Source organism: Ischnura elegans, chromosome 3 (genome assembly GCF_921293095.1).
Source record: "Ischnura elegans chromosome 3, ioIscEleg1.1, whole genome shotgun sequence".
Classification (NCBI taxonomy): Eukaryota; Metazoa; Arthropoda; class Insecta; order Odonata; family Coenagrionidae; genus Ischnura; species Ischnura elegans.
Genome location: NC_060248.1, coordinates 59940629 through 59967800, shown reverse-complemented (window position 1 = coordinate 59967800; position 27172 = coordinate 59940629). Strand labels below are relative to the sequence as shown.

The following is a 27172-nucleotide window of genomic DNA, read 5'->3' as shown; positions in this document are numbered from 1 at the left end:
TCCATGGTGTAAAAAATGTAAAAAACATTTTAAAAAGGTATGAAAAAATTAATATTTTATTTTGAATAAGTTAATGAATAAAATTTTTTCAAATAGGAAACCAAAATGCTGTTGTAGGGTGCGGTCCAATGAATGCTACCAATGCTCCGGAGCGCCTCCAAGTAGCTTTGAAACAGTCCGTTATTCGCTAGCGAGCGCTACTAGGTTAAGCTGTGACGTCATGGCAAACGTCATACACCCATTTCCCGCCTCGCTGTAGATGCTTCTGTGAAAACTTGGGTCTGGGAAGGAGCGAGTCAGTTTTTGGCGGAAATTCAAAATGAATGCACTGAGGCACCGGAGAGATTACTCACATTGCAGTTGTTGGACGCTGAATCTAGACGCCTTTTTTCAATAAAGGTGACTCTGAAGTAGCAGAGGAGGCATACACAGGCAGGATGTAAATTTAACTGTGATTTAAATAAATGTATAGCAAGCACTATCTATCCGTAGACATTCTTGTATCTCCCCCAAGATGAACTCAAATGTCTCTGGAAGAAGCCTTGATGTTTAGAAGGCAACAAAAAATAATGAAAATGGGCATTTATAAGAAATGATAGTAAGAATATATTTTGGCACATCAACTCATGCCATAAATTAAAATCAGAGGAAAAGTAGGATATAAAAATGATTGGAATGGATTAATGTTTTCTAATAGTTGTTAGCCATAATAAGTGAGTATGTTTCAAGTGAGTAAACGGTAGAATACCTACTTTTTATTTTACGAGGGTAATGAGTTTCATTTAGAAAGAGCATGCTGGAGTAGGAGTGATAAATACAGTCCAAAGTTTCTTGCTTTACTTTGTGGAACCTTGATATTGGAAAATAAAATTCATTCCAATTATATTCGAACACAATCATTAATATTCAATGACCATATTTGCCTCAATTCGCAATTAAAACCATCTCTTTGATCTTATAATTCCAGTTAGCCCGCCCTCGTTCATTTCTGCCATTTTGACTTCACTCCTGACCAGTCTGAGAAGAAATTCTCATCGCGAACCTAGCGCCTATGGACCGGTGCTCCGGAGCACCTCAGTCTATAGTGTCTTGTAGTGAATGTAGCATTCTTTGGACCGCACTCATAGCCAACGGCGTAGTCTAGCGTAGCTGCCACATACCTGAGAGCACTTCATGACTTGCTTAACGACTGTTGGAGTCATTTGTGTTGCATGTCCCAATGTTACACCACTCAAATCAAGTACAGTGACAACTCCAGTAGTAATGAATCTGTCATCTTTCATGATCATATAATCCATAAGCATGAAGTTCACTTTGAAGACATCAGTCACTTTTATTTCATCTGGGTCATATATGCCTACCCTTAGTAAAAGTACTTTTCTTCCCAGGTCATCTGGCTCTGGCAATGGTAGCATGACACTAGTAGAAAATGATTTCAATGTTTGAATAATTTTTCATGTGTTCACTGTGGCAGATAAAATTAGGTAGTTAACCATGACATGTAAAGATATGTATCAGTTTTTCTTACCCCAAATCTAAAATTTTTTGTGTTGTTGGGGCAAAGACATTTCTGTCATTAAAATATGTTCCAAGTGTTGACCTGAATGTGTAAAAGTAGTCAAGTTTTTCCTTTGTTCGTTCCAAGCTGTATTTACAGCCTCGTAGAAAAGCTATCAAGAACTGGTCATCTAGAAAATAAAATTTAATTTTTATTGGATTGAAAATACATAGTTATAGATTCACATTCAACCATTTCCAATTCAATTATTCTTTCTCCTCCATACTCTCGAGGTCTTATGAATTTTTACCTTGGTTGATATACACTATTTGTTGGCTTTTGCTCATCCTATCTCAAACATGCCCAGGCTTTAGTTGCAGGGTTGGAAAATGATCTGGGGAAAATATTTTAGGTGTCATCTAACATAGGAATCGTCCAGGAAAATTAGAGTCAGATGATGTCAGACTGAGGACAGATTAGGTATTGACCATTGCATAAGTCAGTACATAATGGCCAGGCTAATTTTTAAAAGCGCAGTGCTCTTGTAACTCTAAGCCAAAAACAATAACTTGTAGCCTTAAGTGGATTACATATTTTTATAATTATACCTTTTTTTCGCATAAGCTTTTCCATCTTTTGTATGGGCATAGTGCTCTTCAAAGTTGTTCATGTTATTTAAATGTTATCAGAGGCGGATACAGATGGGGGGCACAGGGGGCGCATGCCCCACCTTTGCGGGGTCGCTCACATTGCCAAACATTGTAGAATCACAGTTGTAACTTTTTTGTATCGTAAGATATTGACTTATATACGTGTGTAATGAGTTTAAATAAAACTTTCTTCAACTTCGCAACGTGGCTTGATTAATTTTTTATTACGATAAAAGTAAAGGTAGCTCAAGATATCTTTTGCGCCCCCCCCCCCCTTGAAATTTTTCTGTATCTGCCACTGAATGTTATGCATTAATGTTATTCATAAAAAATATATATTTTTAGCTCACCTGTTCTAGCCATAATGTGTGGCTGTTTTGAGAGCCATTCTTTTATATACTTCAAGTCATCTTCAATCCTTTTAGGATCTTCATTTAGTTGAGTCTTTGCTATTTCCTGTAGTTCTTCAGATAAGGGTCTGATGTCAGGCATGGTTTCCTGCAAAATGTTGTGCACTTTTAGTAGTATTTTTTCTTGCATTGCACATATTCATGTGGAAGATACTAATTTAGTAGTACACATGACTCTGTGATTGTTTTTTCACACAAAATCATAGTAGACTTTAGTAATGGACTTCATACTGATTTATCTATCTCTCTTTGATTTGTTATCTCTCAGTTATGTAAGAAAGGTAAGGTAATTCAAATGGAGTGAAGACTATCTTGAGATAGACACTCCCTTATCTGTATACCTGGTAACTTTCTATCATCTTGCCACACTGAATTGGTATTGTTTTTTAATTTAATTTTTAGGCAGCAAGGACACCAGAATGTAAATTTTTCATTCTAAATGCTTTTTTCTGGGGTGTGTGGGGGTATGGAATACCCACCAGGATAAGCGGTAGGTGCGAGATTAATAAATGCAGAATTATAAGATAAATGGTTCAAAACGGTGAGTTTTACGACTTTAAGAGGGATATTTTATTAATTCTTACACTATTCTATTAGTAATATCAATCCAATTTAGTAAAATGGATTAAACTTAAAAATTTTTCTAGGCTCTGGGGGGGGATTTTATCCCCCAAAACTCGCTGCGCCACTGATGCTAGGCCCTTCATCCGGGAGCAAAATTTTTGTCAATTTCAAGCATGATTATTTTTGTAGCTTCTTTCCCTCTTTGCACTGCTCTCCTAGGAAGGCTCCTGACTCCCTCCCTCTCTCTCTCTTACTCTCTCACCCCCTCTCTCTCCCTCTTTCACCCTCACCCTCTCTCTCTCCCCCTCTCTCTTTCTTTCTCTCTCTCTCTTTCTCTGTCACATACAAGCTCCAGCGGCATGCCTTCCCCTTCACTCCAGAACTACTTCTATTGAGCGAAAGTTGTTTTTTTCACCTTCATATTTTGTATCATGTTACGGCTTATGAACACTCAGGTCAAAATACGGGCCTGGAAGAATCCCGAGGCGTTTGATGCTCATCTTCATAGGCTTTTTTAGTTAGGGTGCGGAAACTGAATCTGAGGTTCACTAACAATTTCTTGCCAAAATATGGCATAAATGGCCTTGCATATTTATTTTTGGTTCATTTGTTTCATTCTCTCTGAAGTTTTCACCTGTTCCCATGGAAATTTTCTGTTAAACAAAATGGCAAAATTTCCTGTTTCTTCCGGTTATACAGCAAAATTTAGGGTTCAGGCGTCATTAACGAAATGTTGTTTCTTTACCGTCCCTGCCATAAACCCACCCAGTCGTAACGGAAGCGTTCGGGGAAGTGTGCTGGAATTATTAAGTGTTGCGGGAATATGCTGGGAGAGTTTAACCCTTAACCAGTGACGTGCGGTCTTGGAGACTGCAATAAAACAAAAAATCATAAAACGTTGCAAAGTCATTTTTATTGCTTAGTTAAATGTTTCTTTGACTTCTAAACTATTATAAAACTTATTTTTAATGTTATGCATTCCCAATACGAACCAACTTTTTCAGTAAAAATTGTTATTTGAAACAGGATAAAAACTGATATCAAAAACACTTGAGTTGTTATTATTATCGTACTTTTTTAATTAAGTTCTTAATTATATCCACGTTATGCAGCTAAAAATGCTTCCTCATAAATTATTAATTGTTGTTATTCTTGAAAAATCACTAGGAATTGTTCTTAACAACTTTTTTGAATTATTTCCACCGGCATTACGTTTATTGGTTTTTCCAATTCTATTGACGTGAGGTCTCACAGACCGCTACTAAAATTCAGTTGCGAATTTTCAGAAATAAATAATAGGAACGTTAATTTTTAAGAGTGCTATGTCCTTATAATACAAAGTTATGACGCTCACGAGGATCGTAGATATTTTGAAATGGCAATTTTTAAAATGTTCATAATTTTATAAACGCAGCGGTCTCTCAGACCCCACCGCGGTGGTCAGCGTGTAGTGCTACGGTTCCGGGGCTCGCACGTTCGCATCAACCCTGATGTTATTTTTTTTTCTTTCCGCCGCATGGATAGAGTACTTGTACTATGCTTTATATCTTCACTAGCCGGTTGCTTGCAGTTATTAATTTTTTTCTATTTACGGGAAAATCTTTTATCAGTTGTTCAGCCCTTATAAAAACTCGCTAAATTTCCCCAATAGCCTTTAAATTCATGTCAAGATGAGCCGCGTAGCATGTTTAGTACGCTGTTCAGCCGCCTTTGGCGCTCCAACAGAAGTGACTTACATTGCCTGAGGATATTTGACGGCAATCCTTACCTAAACGTCCCTAACGTCTTACCCTTGCCTTATATAAGTCCCTTAGCTTACGATAAGCTGCTTATCAATTTTTTCCGTAAGAAAACCATAAGAAACGGTTAACTCACTTACTTTGTGCTATCTGGGCGGTAGCCGGTTAAGGGTTAATACAATCGGGTCAGATCGAAATTAAATAAAAATTTGGAATTTCACATTTTAAATTCCAAAAATGTTAAATATTTTCAATTTTTCGCACAAAGAAAGATTCATTTCCATCCAAAATTACTCAAAAATGTCAAATCTTGCTTATAAAGGCAAACTTTTCTGAAAAACGTAATTATAAATATGCTTATCTGTTTAAAACTCTCAAAATCCCTAACAAAGTACAAAAAATAAAAAAAGGTGCGTTTAATATTGCACTATCAGCTGGTACCATATGGTACCGCTTGGCTTTAACGGGTTAAAACGCTCCCAGGGCGCTCGCGCGACGCTCCCCAAACACTCCTGTTGGAGTGAACCAAACGCTCTCCGAAATCTCCCCGGTTTCTTTACTCGTTTATGAACGCTTCCCTCGCGCTTTCGTGAATAGGATGGGCCTATTTTGGTCATAGGACTTCCTCAAAGTATTGATAATTTGTAATTAATAAATTATGATGGAAAGGGCAAAACACAGTTGAAGTTGCATTTGAGAGAATTCACAAACAACCCAGGACTTAGTGCACTAAGACCGTAATTCATTAAACGAGAATACGAAGGATTCGTTCTTTTTATCGTTAATGATTCTCTGTCATTGATGCCCATGGCTGATTTCGAAAATGGCTTTCATTCACTTCCATCAACTCAGATTTTTTGCACATCACATTTTGAAAAAATCTGAAGCATGACAACCAAAAAATTACTGCAAGCATATTTCCTCATAATAACCTCTTCAATTATTGGAGCATAAAAAATGACACATAATTAATAATTACCGCAGTGGTTCGCATTGTTAAGTGGAAATAGGATTGGTCATTGAGAGATTTCCTCATAATCATATGATTATGAGGAAATCTCTCAATAACCAATGCCAATATAAACTTTTCCGTCATATCGGTTTTGGTAAATGATTATAAGGAATCTCGTCGATAAATACAAAAGTTGGAAGTCACTTTTCAGCTTTAACCATGTTTTTCTTGTAAGTATTACGTTACTGTCATAAATAAATTTGAAACAGTAGGTACCGATTCATCTGAAATTCTGATTATGTTTATATAGAAAGGCTTTTAGGCTTCCAATTTGTGGAATTTGCCGTCAATAGACTGCAAACTTTAGGGTGGATCGGAAAAATCGATTTTTTTTTCAAATCCATCTGGCCCAATGAAAAAAGTTGCGGGGCTGATAAAAAATAAGGCATGAAAAATTTTAGACCTCTAGGTGGACCCCTGGCTCTCGCTAATATGCCATTGAGGGGAGGATATAAAATATCTGAAAATTTAATAATTTATTGAACTTATTAATTAATTTGTGGAGACTCATCATCTGGTTGAGAACTCTGTCGGAAGAGCTGAAAACAGTCATACTCATCTGGTTATTCAAGGGAATGGATTTTTAGTCACCCTGACAATACACTGCTTGCTGTAATAGCTGGCGAAAACGAGGAAGTGAGACGGGATTGGAGGAAAAAATATTAGAGGCACGCAAGAATATGTGTTTGGCGATCAAGCGGAGATTTTTTTAGTTACTAGATTTTAACATCAGCGTAAAGGACTACCCGCTAATGCATACCTTCCATGGGATACAATTTCGAAGGGGTATTTTTTATTGGGTCCCTTGGAGAAAAATCTCGCTCTCGCTCGAGAAAATATCCTGACAATTTCTTGTGTGGTCTAATGGGATACATGAAGCTCAAACGTAAAAATATTTTGGCCCCCACCAGTCCTATCTAAGTTCCATTAATTTATATCCTTGTAGTTGAAAGTTCATTTTAGTTACTTTTTATAATACTGTGCATTCTCTCTGAAGTTTTCTATTTGTCCCCTTTAATTTAATATCAACAAATAATTACTACCATTTTACCTAAAATTACATTCTGAATCAGTGGTGTCATTCCATCGTCGATGGTGACGAACACATACTTCGAACAGCTGATGGCGCAGATGAGAGCCTCTTTGCTAAATGTGAGAGTGATTTTAATGTAGCACAGGTAATGGGGGTTGCGGTTACAGTCACAAAATAACAAGCTCATAATAAGAAGTAGCCACCGACAATTTCGATGCGACGATGCAACTAGGAAAAATACGTTCCAAAAGTAATCGTTAACGGTACACAATTACTCCCCATCTGTGTTTGAAATGACACCGCTACGGCCCGTGATTAGTATCGTCACTCACCGCCATTGTCATACCATCGCTATGCAGCATACCCTCGGCTGTGGACCGCGCGTGGTAACCAATGACATCCTCGTCATTACTTGTTGCTCCTTGTGAAGACTGGAGGCGAAATAGACTCCTCGATTCCGAGGTAACTCTCTTATATGCAATCCATGCGAGTGTGTTGCATTTCACTTTGCATAGTTTGGAAATGATGATCACGCAATCAGCCACATAAAAACAAGGCGGGCGGAATGAAGATTGAATTCATCGCCGAGCGTTTGTCGTCACCTATGGCTGACGCGAAAAAAGTGGGCCTTGGAATGCCGAATTTACAATATCCCTCAAATTAGATGACGTTGGAGACAACCACTGTCCTTTTAAATGGATTGGATGAATTTTTGGGGAAGATGTCTTGAGGCCGTTTTACACGTAGCACGGAATTGCGCAGGTTAGGACTGCATTAATTTATGAAATGGCGTGGAATTGCGCGAATGCATGAAAGAAATTAGAACAGGGACTATTTTGCCAATTCTCACAGGCACGCATTCTCGCATGTTTTCTAGCAATTCACCGCTTTCCGCGACACAAATTTTGACTGCGCCTTCGAACACACGTCAGATTGGGAAAGTACGCGCACCGTGTAAAACGGACTTTACTGTAAAGGTCGCGTGTAACATATATGTGAAATGGACATTTAGTTAGGGATTTGGGCTACTTTGACAATGAAGTAATAGTGGCAAGAAACTTGGTATTTTTTCTGATTTTAACGATGGGCGCCAATAACGTAGCGTCTGGTTTTTACCCTGCAAGCGATGCCCGTGAACATTTCTCGGGTTTCACTACGGGTAAGTTACTTCATATCTCTTACCAATGTCACGATTCACAACTCGCCAATCGTCTTCAGGTATTCAGGAATCCAGTAATTTGAGTATACCGGGACTAGCCGCGGTGATAACTTTACGGAGTCACCCGCAATGCACAAAATGTGTGAAAAATCCACGGAGAAAAAAAAACATTCGCCTTAACCGGGATTCGAGCCTGTATTCCCCGATTTCCGATCGAGTGCTTTAGCCAGTTAAACTACCGAGACGTCAAATCTCAACAAGCTGGTTCAACACAACAAGGTTCGAGCTTTGCTCTCCGCCTATGGCGCTGTGCGCACAATTCGGACTGCAATACTCGGACTGGAATAATACGGTCATTGTCAGTAGTTCATACCACCTTATCCGGTATATTCCATAAATTTGCTCAAGTGCACTCACCTGTTGGTCTTGTGTAGATGATGTTTTCTCTTCCTTTCCCAAATTCTACACTGAGAGCAGATTCATGTGAAGTGGTTTTAGATAAGATAAGCCTCAAATCGTATGATATCTTGCACTGATATTATCTAAAAGTTGATAAGGTGGCTCGATTAAATAATCCAGCACTTTTATTTTAGAAACAAAATTTTATTCTTAACGCAATACAGTGAGATAATCATTAATTTCTCATGGTATTCCCAATATCCAACAATTAATATAGCCTGATTATGGTGATAATTCAATTATTCTTCTTTTGGTAGGTAGAGTTGGTAGAGTCTATAGCTGTATAAAATTAATACATTAATGTTTTTTAGGTATTTATGGTTTACAAGGTGAAAAATATGGTGAAAATTATATGATATCATAATGTGCAGGAATCGACATATGCTATTGTTGTCTGTGATGACAACATAAATACCTAATCGGAAGTGAAAAGGGGAGACCGGGGTAATACCGTACGGCGGGGCAATACCGTGCACCATAATTGTGTACGCTATTACCCCCCTATCCCCTATGCAACTCATCAGAAGTTATGCGGAGGAAGTAACGGTACAAAGGCATTTAAAGTACTATTTTTGATAATATTAAGAGGAGTGTGATTACTCTAATCGATTGTCAATTTTCGGAAGGCCGTCAACTCCAAAAATATCATCGTAGGAACATGTTTTATCTTGACGCTTGGATTCATCTGCCTTCACGTTTTACTGCTCAAGGAACCATTCACTGTAGCTTCTTCCGCCATTGCTCTGAAATAGGAATAGATTTTTGATAACTTGAAATGGCCGCGAAACCTCGCTAATTGACAATGCGGAATACGCAACTGCTCCCGAAAGCTTACGATCCTAATGATTCTCGCTGAGAGAGCTTCCAATATGATTTCTAAGGTAGGATATATGGAAAAATCAAAATGTCATGAATTCCGAAATCTAAATAAATAACTGAAACCGAAATAAACGTAACATAAAATATAAACAGAAATAACAGTTGAATTTTTTTTGAAGCAGTGTCATAAAAACTTAAATTGTGCTTTGCTTGTGTCTCTCAGCGAGAATCATTAGGATCGTAAGCTTTCGGGAGCAGTTGCGTATTCCGCATTTTCAATTAGCGAGCTTTCGCGACCATTGCAGGTTGATAATCATCAAGCAATTAAGGTACTAGATGTCTGTCATCGCCTGATGATGCGTCCAGCAATAGCCGAGAAAGCTCGCTTGACGAAGCGGAATAAGCAGCTTCTCCTGAAAGACTCCGATACAATGGATTTTTGATGTTATTAATTTCAAATAAACGTTTTACTTATTTTATTTCAAAATTCCATCAACTTAAAGTTTTTACATTAAAAAAAATTATGCCTTCGTTGCACCACGCATTGGAATATTCGTTTTAAAAATATTCAATTGAACCGTTCAATTTAAAAGTGGCACGTTTCAGTTGAATATTCTTCAATTTGAAACTTGACAAATTTCAATTGAGTAATTCAAATGAATTTTTTTCAATTGTAAATTTTTACTTATAAACAAATCATCCAGTATGGTAAATTTATAAGGTAGTACATATGGAAAAATCAATATTTCATGAATTCCGAAATCTCATTAAATAACGGAAACCGAAATAAACGTAACATAAAATACATACAGAAATTACAGTTGTAATTGTTTTGAAGCAGTGTCATAAGAACTTTAATTGTGCTTTTCCAAATCATCCATCACTTCTAACAATCTTGAATAGTTATCGAAAAGCAATGCAGTTTTGCCATGATTATCAGAACAACAACTATACCTGAGCCACATATTTTATCAGTTCTAACCAGGGCCGGCCCTAGCAGGTGCGGGGCTAGGGGCTAACCTTCAGTGCGGGGCCCTTCACTTAAAATATTAAACTGTATACCCCATCTACAAACTCGAGCATTTTGAATCCCTACCACTCTCTGGCTAAGTATGTGTTCCCCTTCCAAATTCAGACTTCGTAATTACGCCGTTATGATACCATCACGCAGTTGAGTTCAAAATAGTATAATACAAATAAAATTTATAATTATATTTATTCATAAAATTATAACGTAAAATAAACATAAAAAGCGCGCTTTTTCAATAGGTACGTATTTTTATAAGTTAGATTATGAAAGTTAATTAGTTGTAAGCCTAAAGCAATTACTGTAAAATGAAAAAAGATTTTTATTTCACATGCAGGTCAAAATGGTAATAAATTAATAAAAATACTGCATTAATATTCCTTTTTCATAATATTATTTTTTGTCTGGCATGGGCTTAACAATACAGTAATTGTTGAAATTGCGTTTTCAAAACTATCGTATATTTTAATTTTTTTTCACGAACGCGGGGCCCCCCGAAGCGCGGGGCCCGGGGCGGTCGCCCCGCCCTAAGACCGGCCCTGGTTCTAACAATCTTGAATAGTCATCTTAAAGCGAAATCTCTGCTATGGTTAACAGAACCACAACTTTCACCACAGTGGCGAAGGCAGGAATTTCGATCGGGGGGGTTCCAAAACCAGGGGGGAAAATTTATGAAAAACTGTGTTCTAAGTAGAGGGTTTAAAAAAATTAATTTAAAACTTTTCATAATCGAAAAAACTTCATCTGTTAAAGAAATATTTTGCAAATTCATGATTTTTTGAATATTTTTAACCCCCACCGTGGCTGCGCCACTCCTCACACCATCCGCCCATCCTCCCACCTGAAATATATAAAAAAACAGCAGCAAAAAAACCAATCCCAACATTATTCCGTTGAAAAAGTGACCAGCAGTCGGTCGCGAAACGACGGGGCAATCTCCACTACGACACGCGGCATACACCCGAATGTGAGTTATTTTTAATCATCATGAGCCGCGAAGGCTTCAATCAAGAAAGTTTCCTTCGTTTGATAGGGTATTAATAATCCTTTAAGCCATGTGCAACCTGCTAGCAGGGTACTGCGCTACCTGCAAGCAGCCTGCATCGTATCAGCGCTAATAGCCTCGCACCAAGGTGGCTTCACACAGCGGCAGCCGGAACTAGAATGACGTCACACGGTCTTTTCCCTGCATTCATACTTAGCCGTCGCGTTTTCGCGCGCTTGAAAATTTTCACTTTTAATTTTATCGCGAAAAATAGATATCGTCATTTATAAAACTGAAAGCGTGTTATACACACTCCAGGAGTAATAATATTTTGATTTAGGTGATAAAATAAAATAGGAAACTACCCTATTTCTTCCTAGGTTGAGAGTGGTAGTGCAGGAAACAAGGAACACGGTGGTGTTGGCGGATTGCGCCCAGCCCTTCATGCTGCGACACAACGACTAAGGAGACCTTATTTTTAAGTTTACCCTCGTAATACTGATATTAATAAATGTTTTCTCTGCAAGCAAAAAATTAACCACAATTCAGTCAACCACGTGCACGTAAACATTATAACGGAATCGGGGTTGTTGTCGTTTGTGATCTTCCCCAGGCAGGTGCCGGCACTATGCCCGCTATTTTTTTATAAGGGAAGTAAGGATTAAACGTACATAAAAGTCGTGATAGTAGTTTTAAATTGTGTGATCACTTCATTACCCGTCATTGATGGTTTGCAATAATCGTGATAATGAATTCGAACCGAGACCTTTCGATTGAATATTGAGATTTCGTATTGGATACATATGATACCAATGGAATATTATAGAATTCAACTGACTTTGGAAAATTCAGTTGAATATTTTCTTCGAATTCAATTAAATTTCCTAATATTCAGTTGAATATTCATACTTTCTATCGAATATTGGTATAATCAATTGAATATTTGGAAATTCAATAGCTGATTTTTTCCAAAAGGGGCATGCACATCTTTTGGAGAAGTTTTGGAAAAAAAAACGCTTAAATTAACTATTTAATTGATCTAAGTCCATCAAGATACCATGGGCTTAGAGACTACGAAAAAAGAACTGGGAAAGAAATGTTGTAATCATATGCCTGGCTACTTAGAGGTTAGGTTAGTGGCAAGGGAGTCTACAAAATATTTCTAAAGAAATGATTATGTTGCAAATATATCATGAGCTCCACATTGCATAAGTTACTGTTTTTTTTGCATGGAAGGCGAGTGCTTTAATACCTTGAGAGAATTGTATTATTTTCGTCCATTACATAACGCATGGAATTGATTTCTGCCCGGTTTTTATAGCATGACTGAGAATGAACTGATTTAAGAGAAATTACCGTGCAATTTTAATTGTGCTCATATTAATTTGTATGAATCCTCATCAAGTGTACTAATTGCTTTAATTCAGCTGATAGTATTCAATTAGTATATTTTAGATACTGAAGGAGAAGGTCACGGGGCCAGTGGGATAAAAAACCCAACTCAACTACTCATTATTGCATGGTGTCTATAATCAAGAGCAAGGAATTCTAATAGATTTTTTTCTGAACATTTTCGCAACTTCTTTTATTTATCTTATCAGTTCCTTTCGGGAAATGCTGCGTCGAAAACATTTTTCGCTCAACATTTCACTCCTGCTCAGGGGCGGTCTGGGGTCATTGGGGGACCTCGACTGGGGCTAATGGTAGGCCCCCCTTTCCGGGAGATTTGGAAGTCCTCCCCCGGAAAGTTTTAGGAAATTGCATACCCGTAAATGGATTTTGACACTATTCTGGCTCTTAACAAATACATAAAAGTTAATGGAAATAGTGATTTCGTCAGGAAAATATACTGTGATGTGTGAAAAAGTTACAGTTTAAAAATTAAATTATGTATTATGTTTCTATTATCTATTTAGTGAATTAGTTCCTTGAAACTGCACTGAAATCTAAAAAAAAACCCTAAAATAACCCTTTCGAACAAGCATCAGGTTCTCTTTTATTTTTCCACACCTTTATTTTTTATATATAATCTGTTTAAACATATAATCTGTATACCAACGAGTGCTGGGTGGAGGAAAGGACCGACTCAGGTAGCTGGCGGGCCTGTGCGCCACCGTACGGTATACAGACTATAGCATGTTGTAAAGAAAGCAACTGGTGAAAAAGTATTATTTTGCATTTGCAAAAAAACTTTGGTTCAAGTAATTAGACTTTCTTTAATAGGGTAGTTTCCTTCATCAAAGAAAACTAAAGGCATTGATTGCGATTCGTTACCCACCATTAGTGTATTCATAATATACAAATTATGTATTTGGTTTTAGAAATCCCAGTTCAGACGAATGGCAATGGTCAATTTTAACAGCATTTGAAAAAGGCCTGATTGGCGCACATGCGATGCCACTCCACGTGACGTCACAAAGACCTAGATGCTATACGAGTAGTCAGGAGTTTTACGTCGTCTGAGATTACCAATGCATGCATGAGGCACAGAGCTCAGGGAAACATGTCTTACTAATCACCTATTAAAACTGGCTAAGGTCGGAAAGTTTCCTTCGTTAGATAGGGTATTAATAATCCTTATTTAAGCCAAGCGCTTCCTGCTTGCAGGGTACTCTGCTACCTGCTAGCAGCCTGCATCGTACCGGTGCACATATCCTCGTCCCAAGGTTACCTTGCGACAGCGGGAACCAGAACGACGTCACACGAAATTTTCCCGGCATTCATACTTAGCTGTCGCGTTTTCGCGAGCTTGAAAATTTTCACTTTTCATTTAATCGCGAAAAATAGATATCGTCATTTAAAAATCTAAAAGCGTGAAATACGTACTCCAGGAGTAATAATCTTTCGATTTAGGCAATGAAAAAATAATTGGAAACCACCCTATTGCACCGTTCATATACGCTTCACGTTAGACGCGAGCCTTGTGGGAGTCCCCTAAGCTCGGGGCCCTTGGCATAGGCCGACCTGGCCAGACCGCCCCTGCTCCTACTGTTTTTCAAGAGAAAAAAAATCTCTTGAAAATCGCTCCCATCAGGTTTAGTGATACGTTGAGCGAAACATTTTTTCAACTCAGCATTTTCCGAAGGGAACTTACAAGATAATTCTATCAGCTACCTAAAAATTTACTTTGTGTTTAGTGTAGATTATCTTAAATATTCAATATTTTAATCTTTTCCAATTGCCATTGTTCCAAGGTCAAACCACGCAAGACTCACGATGATCACTCTGTTTTTATTTATTACTTACTAAAGAGAAATTTCTGTTGTCATCCAATAAACTTGTGCTTTGACATGAGATTAAACTTTTATTTTTCATGAATAATTTGCATTGGCTTGTAAGAAACCATTTCTGAAATTTTTTTTCCTAATATTTATGTATGTATAGAGATACCTTTTTATTACATTGGGATTGCTTCGCAGAGAATTGAATTGGTGAGGTTGTAATAAAAATGTACCAATATGCTCATGAATTGTTTCAAAAATGCAAAAAATTATGTCATATCATGTAGTGGCACTATTCATGCAAGTGGAAAAGTCTCTCAACTCCTTAATAGTGGTTGATATGTTTCTCATTTCAATGTATGATATATGAAAAAATCAGCACTGACCATGAGCAACGCCGCGGAAACCTACGCCAGGATATATGAAAAAGGGTGGATCGCTTTTCAACTTTTTCCCTTCTTAATATTTTTTAAATGTTAAGTTAAAACTCTTTTTAAGTTGGCTATGGAGAAGTTCTTTGGAGGTAGTTTTATAGTTCCAAAAAGGGAGAATGGCGCATCTGAAAATCATCTTGTTTAGTAAAATCCTCAAATTCTGGGGAAAGGAGAAAATTTATGACAAGAATGGATAATAGAGGCTAGGAAAAGCAAAAATATCAATTCCGTCTTAACCTATTCATTATGTATTCAAAATTGTAAAATTATTTGAGAAACTGAAATGTGAAAATATTACGTATAAAAATGGTCCAAGCTCACTCCTTGGTGGACTTAACTCCTGGGTGAAGAGTCTCAGCCTAAAAATCGCCCTCCTAGTAGTTAGAAGTGAAAGGGTTAAGATCAGTGACGTCATGGCAAAATTAGCGGTGCTGGAACGCACTTTCCGTAACTTTCTTTGGAAGTGAAATATTCCTCTGTGTGTTTTTTTATTGCAAGTTATTATTTACATTTTATTACATTTTTTTGTTTTGGTTACAAATAAGGATGAGTCGGTTCCTGAATTTTTCCGGTTCTCGGTAGAGGTCCGGTTCTCCTCCATCGGTTCTCGATACTCGGTTCCAACGATGGACTCGTATTTTCTGAATTAATGGCAAATTTAAATGAACGACCACAAGAAATGAATGAAAATAATTTCACTAGAGATGTATATTAGCAGGAAAGCTGCGTAAAAAAACTTTAGATCGTCTCCATAATTTTATTTGCCAAGCAAAAAAGAGTAAATAACACGTTAAAGAATGCATGGTCGATCAATATGTCAAATCACATCAGGCAACCACCGGTTCTTTCTCCTCGTTTTTATTTAAAAAATTTCAACATTTTTACCCCATCTTGGTCTAATCTATTGTTTTATGGAAGAAATATTTCCTGCAGTACTAAATAGGCATTCACTGAAAAGGGTAGTGCTCGACGTTTATTTTGAAGAGCCGCGCTTATGTGATAATAGTGAAACTCCGACATCTGACGACAGCATCCGTTAATTTTTTGTAATTTGTGAGTCAGTTCAAAATATAATCTGTATTTGCGATGTAGCTTAAATTTTTACTTCAATTGCAAATTGTTCGTATGCTTCACTGTCACAGTTCTTATCGCCTCGACAATAAACTACAACTCAACACGCCGGTACAGGGACACCATGGATTAACTGAGCGGCCGTGAGATAACGCAAATTCGTAATGCAGTATGATCTTAGGTTTTCCCGGCGTATAAGTTGCAGAAAAGTTTCTCGGGTTTTCCACCGGTTGATGTCGTCCATGTCTCACGACGTTTCGATCCGCGACATGCTGATCATCCTCAGGGGATCTTCCGAAATTCTTCCGAAATTCTTCAGAAGATCCCCTGAGGATGATCAGCAAGTCGCGGATCGAAACGTCGTGAGACATGGACGACATCAACCGGTAGAAAACCCGAGAAACTTTTCTGTAATCGTAATGCAGTGTTGCATTCCGCAGGATAACAACACTTTTCGTTGCCTTGCACAGGTTTATCAACTTACGAACAAGTTCTCGAAACGTATCTTGCTCTTATGTCGAAGAACTCCTGTAATTACTATTCCGTAGCGGCCGCGGCTACGGAAATGCTACAAAGTTGGCGAGAGCGACTAACTAAAAGCAAAAAACGTGGACCGCATGCAATCGGAAAGTCTTTTTTTTTTCACTTTTTGGCCTTGAATAAGCTGCAGACCATTTCGGTTTGGGCGCCAAATTCAAATCCTTGCGACCATACCGAGCCGGTTCCAAAGTACCGACTTTATGCGATCGGTTCTCAATACCGGTTTCACCGGCCAAGATCCGGCAGAACCGAGAGACGGGTACTGGAACCGACCCACCTCTAACTACAAATGTATATATTAGAAATTTTGAAGCAACAAAATTGATAAAAGTGCTATTTGCCCAATATGTCTTTTGTTAACCAGTCCCGGAATGGCATTGCGGCACGTTCAGGCACAATGACCCCAATGTTTAAGATAGTATGAATTTTTCAAGAAGGAAATTTTGCAAGACAGGAGAGGTACCTCATATAGTTTTTCCCACCCAAACACCCTAAATATGGCCAGAAGGTCATCATGTAGATGTAGATGAAAATTGGAGCATGTACACAGGTGAAGTTCCATGTGAAGTAGATCGATGCTTATTAGGTAATTTTATCTTTCCAGTGACTCGCTATGTCTGCTGTCATCTAGCAACGAATGAATGCAGATTTGAATGATGAAGGATCTCTTGCACTTCGTACTTCCTTGGCTTTACTGGAAGGTGAGAATATTTGTTCCTCTTTATTTTGTGGTACCCACCATTCTAAATACCTATGCTGCCCTGTTTGAAATGTATAGAATTTTCGTAGATGCATGTAATCATTTGCTCATTTACCTCTGTACTTATGACCATCTGAAGTTACAGACAAAATTACTTTGAAATAAAAAATAAGTTTTAAAATATCCCAAATATTCATAGACAATTGCTCACATTTTTCGTGACATAATCCCGTTTGGTGTTCCTATTAACACGTTGCCTCCAGTTGCCTCCAGGGTTCCAACCATTGTTTTAGTCCATTGAAAACTTTGATAAATTTACCCCAACAACACACATTTCGATATACATATGTATATATATTGTATTTTCATGGGATACATACATATATATTTTTGTTATGTATTACATCTGTAGTACATATGTATTATTGAATGTATTTCCTATTTATTCATACATATGTAAAAGTGGCACTTGTTACACGATAAATACATTTGTATTTTTTGTGTATTTTTGAAATTTGGATACTTATGTAAATGTGGTCAAAAATACACAAAAATACAAATGTATTTATCGTGTAACACATACCACTTTTACATATGTATGAATACAGAGGAAATACATATGTAAATGTGGTCAAAAATACACAAAATATACATTATGTATATTTTCTGTAATACTTGGGAGGTAGATTTTCGTGGCGTCTTGCGAAATGTTCATAAACATTTTTACCAGAAATAATATGTTCACAGCAAACGCCAGATTTCCCTATTTTAATGATCATTCATCCATTCGAATTTATACCCAGAAAGCTTAAAAATAAATCATATACTGGTCGATGTGAGCAAGGGTAGTAAAGATGGCGGCTATTTATGTTAATTTGTAAATGCACGCGAAATACAGAAGTATTACATATGTAAAATTCAGTTTCTTTCCGCGAAATATACACATGGAAAAATGGTTAACAATACATGAAAACTACAAAACATAGTACTTGCACAGATCAAAAGTAAAAGCGAAGTTTGATTTTTTAAACAATATTTTAATGTAACTGTATAGACAAAAAATTAAATTCTCAATTCCGCGGCTCACTGTCGCTAGGAAAGTGAGTGGGATACAGTTATAATCTCGTTGACAGTAAACCTCGGCATTTCGTTCGAGACTACGAGAACGTGCTGTAGGAGGAACTCCGGCATCTACGCTACTAAACAAAAGGAAATCCGTTATTAACTAGCCACTGATGTATGGTTAATTTTATATTTGTTTGTATTATTATACTTATTGGAAGAATTGACATAGTGTTTTAATCCTCGATAACCGGTGCGTGTGGATGGTGTGCTTAACCCGAAGCTATGTTTTGCTGGAAATGTGCTTCAATCCCACACATTATTGCGATTCGTGCAAGCCAGCTCCAGCAGTTTCCTGTCACTGGATTATTAAGGTAAGGTATGATTTATCTTTTATTGTATTGTACGCCTACATAGACTACATTAATTATGTTATTTGAGTATATTTGGATACAACTATTGGCGCAATGTGGTCAACACATTGCGCCAATAGAGGTAATTATTTTATGTTTGGCTATTGTTTTCCTTTTTTGTTGAGTTATGTATCGAGGAGACTGGTGTCCATTGAAGTTATATGGTAAAACATAGTAATGTCAATCTTGTACGTATAAATTAATAGATTATGCGTCGTATAGTAATTCCGTGCTTCGCGGCTGAAGTTACATTTTTTCTTCTCTTAATTAAGAGCAGAAAAAATTGTTTAAAGGAATGTTTTCGTTCACGTGTAAGTTGTTTTATCGCTGTTTATTACCACAACCTACTGTATTGTAGTTCTTGCATTCCTAGTTATCCTATGCTTTAGTCATAACATCTTTGACCTTAGACTTATCAGCGTAGCCTTGTCACTAATAGATTCCTCGAGGTTCCGAGCGGTTTTGCCCTCTACTTCTAATTATTTAACGAACAAGAAGTATTGGTCGTGTAATATCGGTTCCCTTAAAGCAAAATGTAATATTTCTTTCATCTTGAAATGCAGTCAATTAAGGTGCATTTCGTCATTATTATTAACACAAGATAAATACGTAATTTTCATGCGAAAGTTTTTCATTATATGTAAGAAAAAGGTGCGTACGGGCCAAATTTATTAATTATAATTTTCTTTTCATGCTCTTTCGCGCATACCCAGCAGGCGACGATGTAAATAGCTTGGCCTGGACAAGAGGAGAATGGATTACGGAAAAGACGACGAAGCAAAGTCAGAAGACCAGGTGGAATTGTTAATACCGAGGTAAGCTTTGAGGGAAATTTTTTTTTTTAACCATAATGGAGAGGTTTCTTAAAGTTAAGCCTGAAATTATCGGTTATGTATGAAATTTATTTGTTTGAAAATTTGATATCACAAGTTTATATTTTTTCTGTGTGAGTCATCCGCTACTAAATCATGGTACTAATATATTAGTATCATGTACTAAATAAGCATACCAATGGATTCACGTTTTCCTAGTTAATTTATATTTAAAAGTAGCCATATGATCTTTTCTCATATTTCTCATTCTTCTTAAGAGAAAGGCTATTAATTTGTAAAATGAAAGCATATCCCCAAAATATTTGATTTCTCAAAGGACAAGGTCAAATCTGTGCTAGCTGGGACCTCGACATAATTGGTAAATGAAAAAATTTAAAACTTATGTCTGGAATCTAGCAGAGAAGCCAAACTTTCATTTGCATTCAGAATACAGAATTAGTACTAAAATTACAGACTTCACAGAATACTGACTGCCTATATGAATTGAAAAAAAAAAAAAAATTGAAAGGCCTTGAGCTCCTACTCAGATCTTACAAAAAGATATATTTTTGCATGACTTTTAAACTTGACTTCTTCTTTTCTCCTTTCAGAAAGTGGCTAATTGTGCAGAGTTGGTTTCCTGAATTCAGGTTTCTTCTTGTGCAATGGGTTACAACGCTTGTTCCGTGCTAACATTTTTTTTTATTTTCCAACTCAAACCATTGTTTGTACTTGATTTATCTTTGTGCCATTTTTTAAAACTAACAAGTAAGTAAGTTTTTGTAAGTTTCACCTACTGATTGCTGGCCCTTAATGCTTGTTATCAATATTCATGGCCACACTTGTTATTTGTGTGTATTATTTTATTTTTCTCTTTGAATAAATGTTTTATTATCTGTATGTTCTGGTTTCCTTATATTTATTCATCCGTTTGATCCATATTGATATTAAGTGGATGTGGGTCACAAAATCAATATGTATAATTCGTGTACGAGGGCCTGCAGATACATATGTATATTTCATGTAAGGATATTCAGATTTCCAATTTGTAATACGCATGTATACATACATCCTGAGGGACTTTTGAGCCACTTTTACGTGAAATATACAGACGTAATACGATTGTATTCCATTGTATACATATGTATAATTCATGTATGGGTATTCAGATTTCCAATTTGTAATACGCACGAATACATACATCCATAGGGACTTTTGAACCACTTCTACGTGAAATATACCGATGTAATACGATCGTATTCCATCTTATACATATGTATTTGGGCACGTATTTTTTGTGTATTATTGATGTAATACAGATGTAATACAAATGCCGTGTTATCTGGGTAATGATTGCCCTTTTTTTAGATGATCAGTATGTACTTCTTATCAGCTGAATATCTTGTTATAATTTTTTGATGTGAAAATATTCTCGCTGACTGTCACAATAGTCAATGTTAAGTGAAATAATTCAATTTTTAAATGAGTCTTTATTGATTCAGAGTTAAAATTGATAGAGTGGAGAGGTGATGGAAATATCAGTCTACTGATAACTGTCTAAATGAACCTTCGACCCCAAATAAGTCTTCGTATGTCCTAGGCTTCCCTGGCCGCTTGGCTTCATTAGACTTGAATTTTTCGTCTTCCTGGAACCATTCTTTCATACTTTCCATTTCTTTTTTCCAATATTCTGTGGTGAAGAAAAACAAACATTGTAGATGGAAAAAATTTTAATTTAAAAACAGGAGGAATATTCTTTCTCCACCTTTCCCATAAGATACAAAAGCACCTACTTGTTAATTCATCTAATGTGCCTGCTTCTCCTCCATATTCTTTGGGTAGTAATCTTTGGGGTACATTTTTGTACAAAGAATCCATATCTTCTCCATGGACATGTAACTGAGAAAAGTTTCTATTATTTACGGTTTTTCAATAAATAAATAGCCTTCAAAGTGTTCAGTTACATATTCTCCAATCTTTTATTTATATTTCTTCTACAAAAAAGATCTTTTTTCTTTTTTTTTGTGGAGCAGATAAAAAAATCTCTTGCTACCAATTTTAATATTATTCCTCATTTTAAAAGTAAATATTTAACTTTCTTTATATTTCTGCAAAACTTAAGTTAAGATTTGTACAAAGGTAAAAAAAATGCTGAAATTTAATAGTAGTACAAAATAATCATCTTTTCAAGTGCTCGTGACAAATTAACGAAATTCATGATCAGGAGGTGTTCATAATACATAGAAATATTAAGAAATAGGAATGTACAATGTACTCACCCTGTTTTTTAGTTTCTCTTTCGAGAAAGATTTAAAGAGATTGAATATTGTTTCAAAAGCTGGTGGTGTGTGGATGTAATTGACTGCCTTAAGCCTGATTGGGTATCCTTCCTAAATGATGATTGTTGAAAAAAAAAGTTTTGGCATCTCAATTGCTTTTGTTATTTTACCTCAAGTAATATACAGCACAATGAAAATTTGCACTGAATTGTTGAGGCCTTTACTTTGTAGAATTCCATATTTAATGTTTGGAAGGAAATTTCTTAGCTTTTCTACAAAAACACACTTTATTGCCGACTAGTTTCGGTTACACTGTACCATTTTCACTAGTCTTGAAAATGGTACAGTGTAACCGAAACTAGTCGGCAATAAAGTGTGTTTTTGTAGAAAAGCTAAGAAATTTACTTCCAAACATTCAAAGAAAATTTAGTTATTTTGAGTGATTCCTCAGTCTAAGCCAGGGATCTTCAACCTTTTTTAATGCAAGAGCCAAAGTTGGATTTTTTTTCACAAAAAACATATTTTCAAAGTGCATAATCTTTATTGGTTAAAAAATTCAATCAACAAATGCGATTTTTGACACGGTTTATTTGGTCATCAGAGTGTCATTTACAGGTGCGCAGAGATAAAATATAAACTTCAGCATCTAGGGGGCACAATAAATTAGCGGCAGGTTGCGGGTTAAAGACATATGGTCTATGAGATGGGGTTTCTAGTATTAATCTCAAGTTGTGTAGCCATTTTTGTGTATCCCCAGTTCTGTTCAGAGCAATTTTCTTTGGTTGGAGGAATAAATGTCTGTATTCTCCTTTTCCTTTTTATTCTCTCGGCATTGTGATATTTTGGGAAAAAAATCAATTTCTTTTCATTTCATCCTGAGAAATTTCCACTGAGTTGATTATGGGTATATTTGCCATCCTAATTTAACATTTAATGAGTTAATGTTCAAGATGAGGATGTGATCAAACAATATGAAAAGATTTTTATAAAAATTAAGATTTTTTTCTTTTCTTGGCCTCTATGTTTAACATTGATTCAAAGTCTTCCAAGACCTATTCTCCAAAACATTGAATCAACACAAAATATTTCACCTCTTTGGTCATTTAATTATTTGGGGACTACCTACGGTTTATAAAAATTTAAAAATCATTCCAAGAAACATTAAAAATTGAATATGATGTTTTGAATAAACCAAATAGAAATGCTGTATTGGTGTAGCCGCCACATACCTGAGAGCATTTCATGATTTGCTTAACGACTGTTGGAGTCATTTGTGCAGCATGCCCCAATGTTACATGACTCATATCAAGTAGAATGACAACTCCAGCAGTAATGAATCTGTCATCTTTCATGATCATATAATCCAAAAGCATGAAGTTCACTTTGAAGACATCAGTAAATTTTATTTCATCTGGGTCATGTATCCCAACCCTCTGCAAAAGTACTCTTCTTCCCTGGTCATCTGGTTCTGGCAATGGTAGCATGACACTAGTAAAAAATGATTTCAATGTTTCAATAATTTTTTATGTGTTCACTGTGGCACATAAAATTAGGTAGTTAACCATGACTTGTAAAGATATCAGTTTTTCTTACCCCAAATCTAAAATTTTTTGTGCTATTGTGGCAAAGACATTTCTGTCATTAAAATATGTTCCAAGTGTTGACCTGAATGTGTAAAAGTAGTCAAGTTTTTCCTTTGTTCGTTCCAAGCTGTATTTACATCCTCGTAGAAAAGCTATCAAGAACTGGTCATCTAGAAAATAAAATTTAATTTGTTATTGGATTGAAAATACATGGTTATAGATTCACATTCAACCATTTCCAATTCAATTATTCTTTCTCCTCCATACTCTCGAGCTCTCATGCATTTTTACCTCGGGTGTTATACACTATTTGTTGGCTTTTGCTCATCCTATCTCAAATATTCCTTTAGTTGCAGGGCTGGAAAATGATCTGGGGAAAATATTTTAGGTGTGATCTAACATAGGAATCGTCCAGGAAAATCAGAGTCAGATGATGTCTGACTGAGGACATGTGAGGTATTAATCATTATATAAATCACTAATAGCAGGCTAATTTTTAAAAGTGCAGTGCTCTTGTAACTCTAAACCAAAAACTATAACTTGCAGCCTTAAGTGGATTACATATTTTTATAATTATACCTTTTTTTTTGCATAAGCTGTTCCATCTTTTAAATGGGCATATTGCCCTCCAATGTATGTTATCCATAAAAAAAATATGTACATATTATTATCTCACCTGTTCTAGCCGTAATGTGTGGCTGTTTTGAGAGCCATTCTTTTATATGCTTCAAGTCATCTTCAATCCTTTTTGGCTCTTCATTAAGTTGAGTCTTTGCTATTTCCTGTAAGTCTTCAGATAAGGGTCTGATGTCAGGCATGGTTTTCTGCAAAATTTGTGCACTTTTAGTAGTATTTTTTGTTGCATTGCACATATTCATGCGGAAGATACTTATTTAGTAGTACACATGACTCTGTGGTTGTTTTTTCACACGATATCATGGTACACTTTAGTAATGAACATCATACTGATTTATCAATTGTTGTCTGTCTCTCCTTGATTTGTTATCTCTCAGTTATGTAAGAAATATAAGGTAATTCAAATGGAGTGAAGTCTATCTTGAGATAGACACTCCCTTATCTGCATACCTTGCATATTTCTATCATCTTGCCACCCTGAATTGGTATTGTTTTTAAATTTAATTTTGAGGCAGCAAGGACACCAGAATGTAAGTTTTTCATTCTAAATGTTTTTTTCTGGCATGAAATACTGTAATGTTTGTGAGAAGAGGTTGTGTTAAGTTAATGATTTATTACTTAAGGCTGTTCTATCCCCCAGTAAAAAGCAGCTTTTGCAGGCTGTGTTGACGCGGCCAATTGTGAATTTGCTATTACCTTTATAAGGGTCATTTTTAATGTATATCATTAAAAAACGAATGCAAAATCTAGGCAAGTGGCACGTTTCTGTATTTTAAATCTTGGTAATTTCGTAATATTAATAGTAATTTGCATAGATATGACGAAAATTAGATCTGATTTTCTCCTCCTACTTCTGCAACGTAGAAAGCAAACACAAAAGAGATTTTTTAGTCCCCTCAAAGTTACATCCTTCTTCTATGCAATAAAGCATACTTCAAAATCATACGTTGTATAATAATGCTAGGCTCTTTATCCGGGAGCAAGATTTTTGTCAATTTCAAGCATGATTATTGTTGTAGCTTCTTTCCCCTTGGCACTGCTCTCATAGGAAGGCTCCTGACCCCCTCCCTCTCTCTCTCTTACTCTCTCACCTCCTCTCTCTCCCTCTTTCACCCTCACCCTCTATCTCTTCATCTCTCTCTCTTTCAAGCTCCAGCGGCATGCCTTCCTCTTCACTCCAGAACTTCTTCTATTCAGCGAAAGTTGTTTTTTTCACCTTCATATTTTGTACCATGTTACGGCCTAAGTCAGGTCAAAAGGCAGGCCTGGAATAATCCTGAGGCGTTTGATGCTCTTCTTTGTAGACTTTTTTACTCGTAGTTAGGGTGCGGAAACTGACTCTGAGGTTCGCTAACAATTTCTTGCCAAAATATGGCATAAATGGCTTAGCATATTTATTTTTTGGTTCATTTGTTTCATACTCGGAAGTTGTCACCTGAATTCCCATGGAAATTTTCTGTTAAACTACATGAGCAAAATTACCTGTTTCTTCCGGTTGTAAAGCAAAATTTAGGGTTCAGGCGTCATTAACGAAATGTTGTTTTTTTACCGTCCCCGCCATAAACCCACCCAGTCGTAACGGAAGCGTTCGGGGAAGTGTGCTGGAATTATTAAGTGTTGCGGGAATGTGCTGGGAGAGTTTAACCCTTAACCAGTGACGTGCGGTCTTGGAGACCGCAATAAAACAAAAAATAATAAAACGTTGCAAAGTCATTTTTATTGCTTAGTTAAATGTTTCTTTGACTTCTAAACTATTATAAAGTAGTATCGTCACTCACCGCCATTGTCATACTATCGCTAAGCAGCATACCCTCCGCTATGGACCGCGCGGTGGTAACCAATGATATCCTCGTCATTACTTGTAGCTCCTTGGGAATACTCGAGGCGAAATAGTCTCCCCGATTCCGAGGTAACTCTCGTAATATGCAACCCATGTGAGTGTGTTGCATTTCACTTTGCATAGTTTGGAAATGAAGATAACGCAATCAGCCACATAAAAACAAGGCGGGCGGAATGAAGATTGAACTCATCGACGAGCGTTTGTCGTCACCTGTGGCTGACGCGAAAAAAAGTGGGCCTTGGAATGCCGAATTTACAATATCCCTCAAAGTAGATGACGTCGGAGACAACCACTGTCCTTTTAAATGGATTGGATGAATTTTTGGGGAAGATGTCTTAAGGCCGTTTTACACGTAGCACGGAATTGCGCAGGTTAGGACTGCATTAATTTATGAAATGGAGTGGAATTGCGCGAATGCATGAAATAAATTAGAACAGGGACTATTTTGCCAATTCTCACAGGCACGCATTCTCGCATGTTTTCTAGCAATTCACCGCTTTCCGCGACACAAATTTTGACTGCTCCTTCGAACACACGTCAGATTGGGAAAGTACGTGCACCGTGTAAAACGGACTTTACTGTAAAGGTCGCGTGTAACATTTATGTGAAATGGACATTTAGTTAGGGATTTGGGCTACTTAGACAATGAAGTAATAGTGGCAAGAAACTTGGTATTTTTCCTATTTTAACGATAGGCGCCAAGAACGTAGCGTCTGGTTTTTACCCTGCGAGCGATGCCCGTGAACATTTCTCGGGTTTCACTACGGGTGGGTTACTTCATATCTCTTACCATTGTCACGATTCGCAACTCGCCAATCGTCTTCAGGTATTCAGGAATCCAGTAATCTGAGTGTACCGGGACTAGCCGCGGTGATAACTTTACGGAGTCACCCGCAATGCACAAAATGTGTGAAAAATCCACGGAGAAAAAAAACATTCGCCTTAACCGGGATTCGAGCCTGTATTCCCCGATTTCCGATCGAGTACTTTAGCCAGTTAAACTACCGAGACGTCAAATCTCAACAAGCTGGTTCAACACAACAAGGTTCTAGCTTTGCTCTCCGCCTATGGCGCTGTGCGCACAATACGGACTGCAATACTCGGACTGGCATAATACGGTGATTGTCAGTAGTTCATACCACCTTATCCGGTATATTCCATAAATTCGCTCAAGTGCACTCACCTGTTGGTCTTGTGCAGGAGATGCTTTCTCTTCCTTTCCCAAA

The 27172-nt window shown here is 36.8% G+C and overlaps 2 protein-coding genes across 2 annotated transcripts in view; both read right to left on the bottom strand.

Moving 5' to 3' along the window:
• LOC124155882 (retinol-binding protein pinta-like) overlaps positions 1-27172 on the bottom strand; it is a 28563-nt gene extending 1391 nt beyond the window's left edge. Inside the window, exons 1-4 of the mRNA XM_046530050.1 lie at positions 27130-27172; positions 2499-2646; positions 1529-1688; positions 1161-1419 (exon numbers count right to left, since the gene is read on the bottom strand). Coding sequence (XP_046386006.1) covers positions 1161-1419; positions 1529-1688; positions 2499-2640 — 561 coding nt within the window. The 5' untranslated portion in view covers positions 2641-2646; positions 27130-27172. The remainder of the gene's footprint in view (positions 1-1160; positions 1420-1528; positions 1689-2498; positions 2647-27129) is intronic.
• On the bottom strand, positions 21079-26089 carry LOC124155881 (alpha-tocopherol transfer protein-like). The gene is made up of 7 exons (XM_046530049.1): positions 25885-26089; positions 24147-24294; positions 23481-23640; positions 23117-23375; positions 21888-21998; positions 21402-21507; positions 21079-21298 (listed from the first exon to the last, which is right to left on the bottom strand). The coding sequence occupies exons 1-7, from the start codon at positions 26065-26067 to the stop codon at positions 21147-21149; spliced, it is 1119 nt and encodes a 372-aa protein (XP_046386005.1). The 5' UTR covers positions 26068-26089; the 3' UTR covers positions 21079-21146.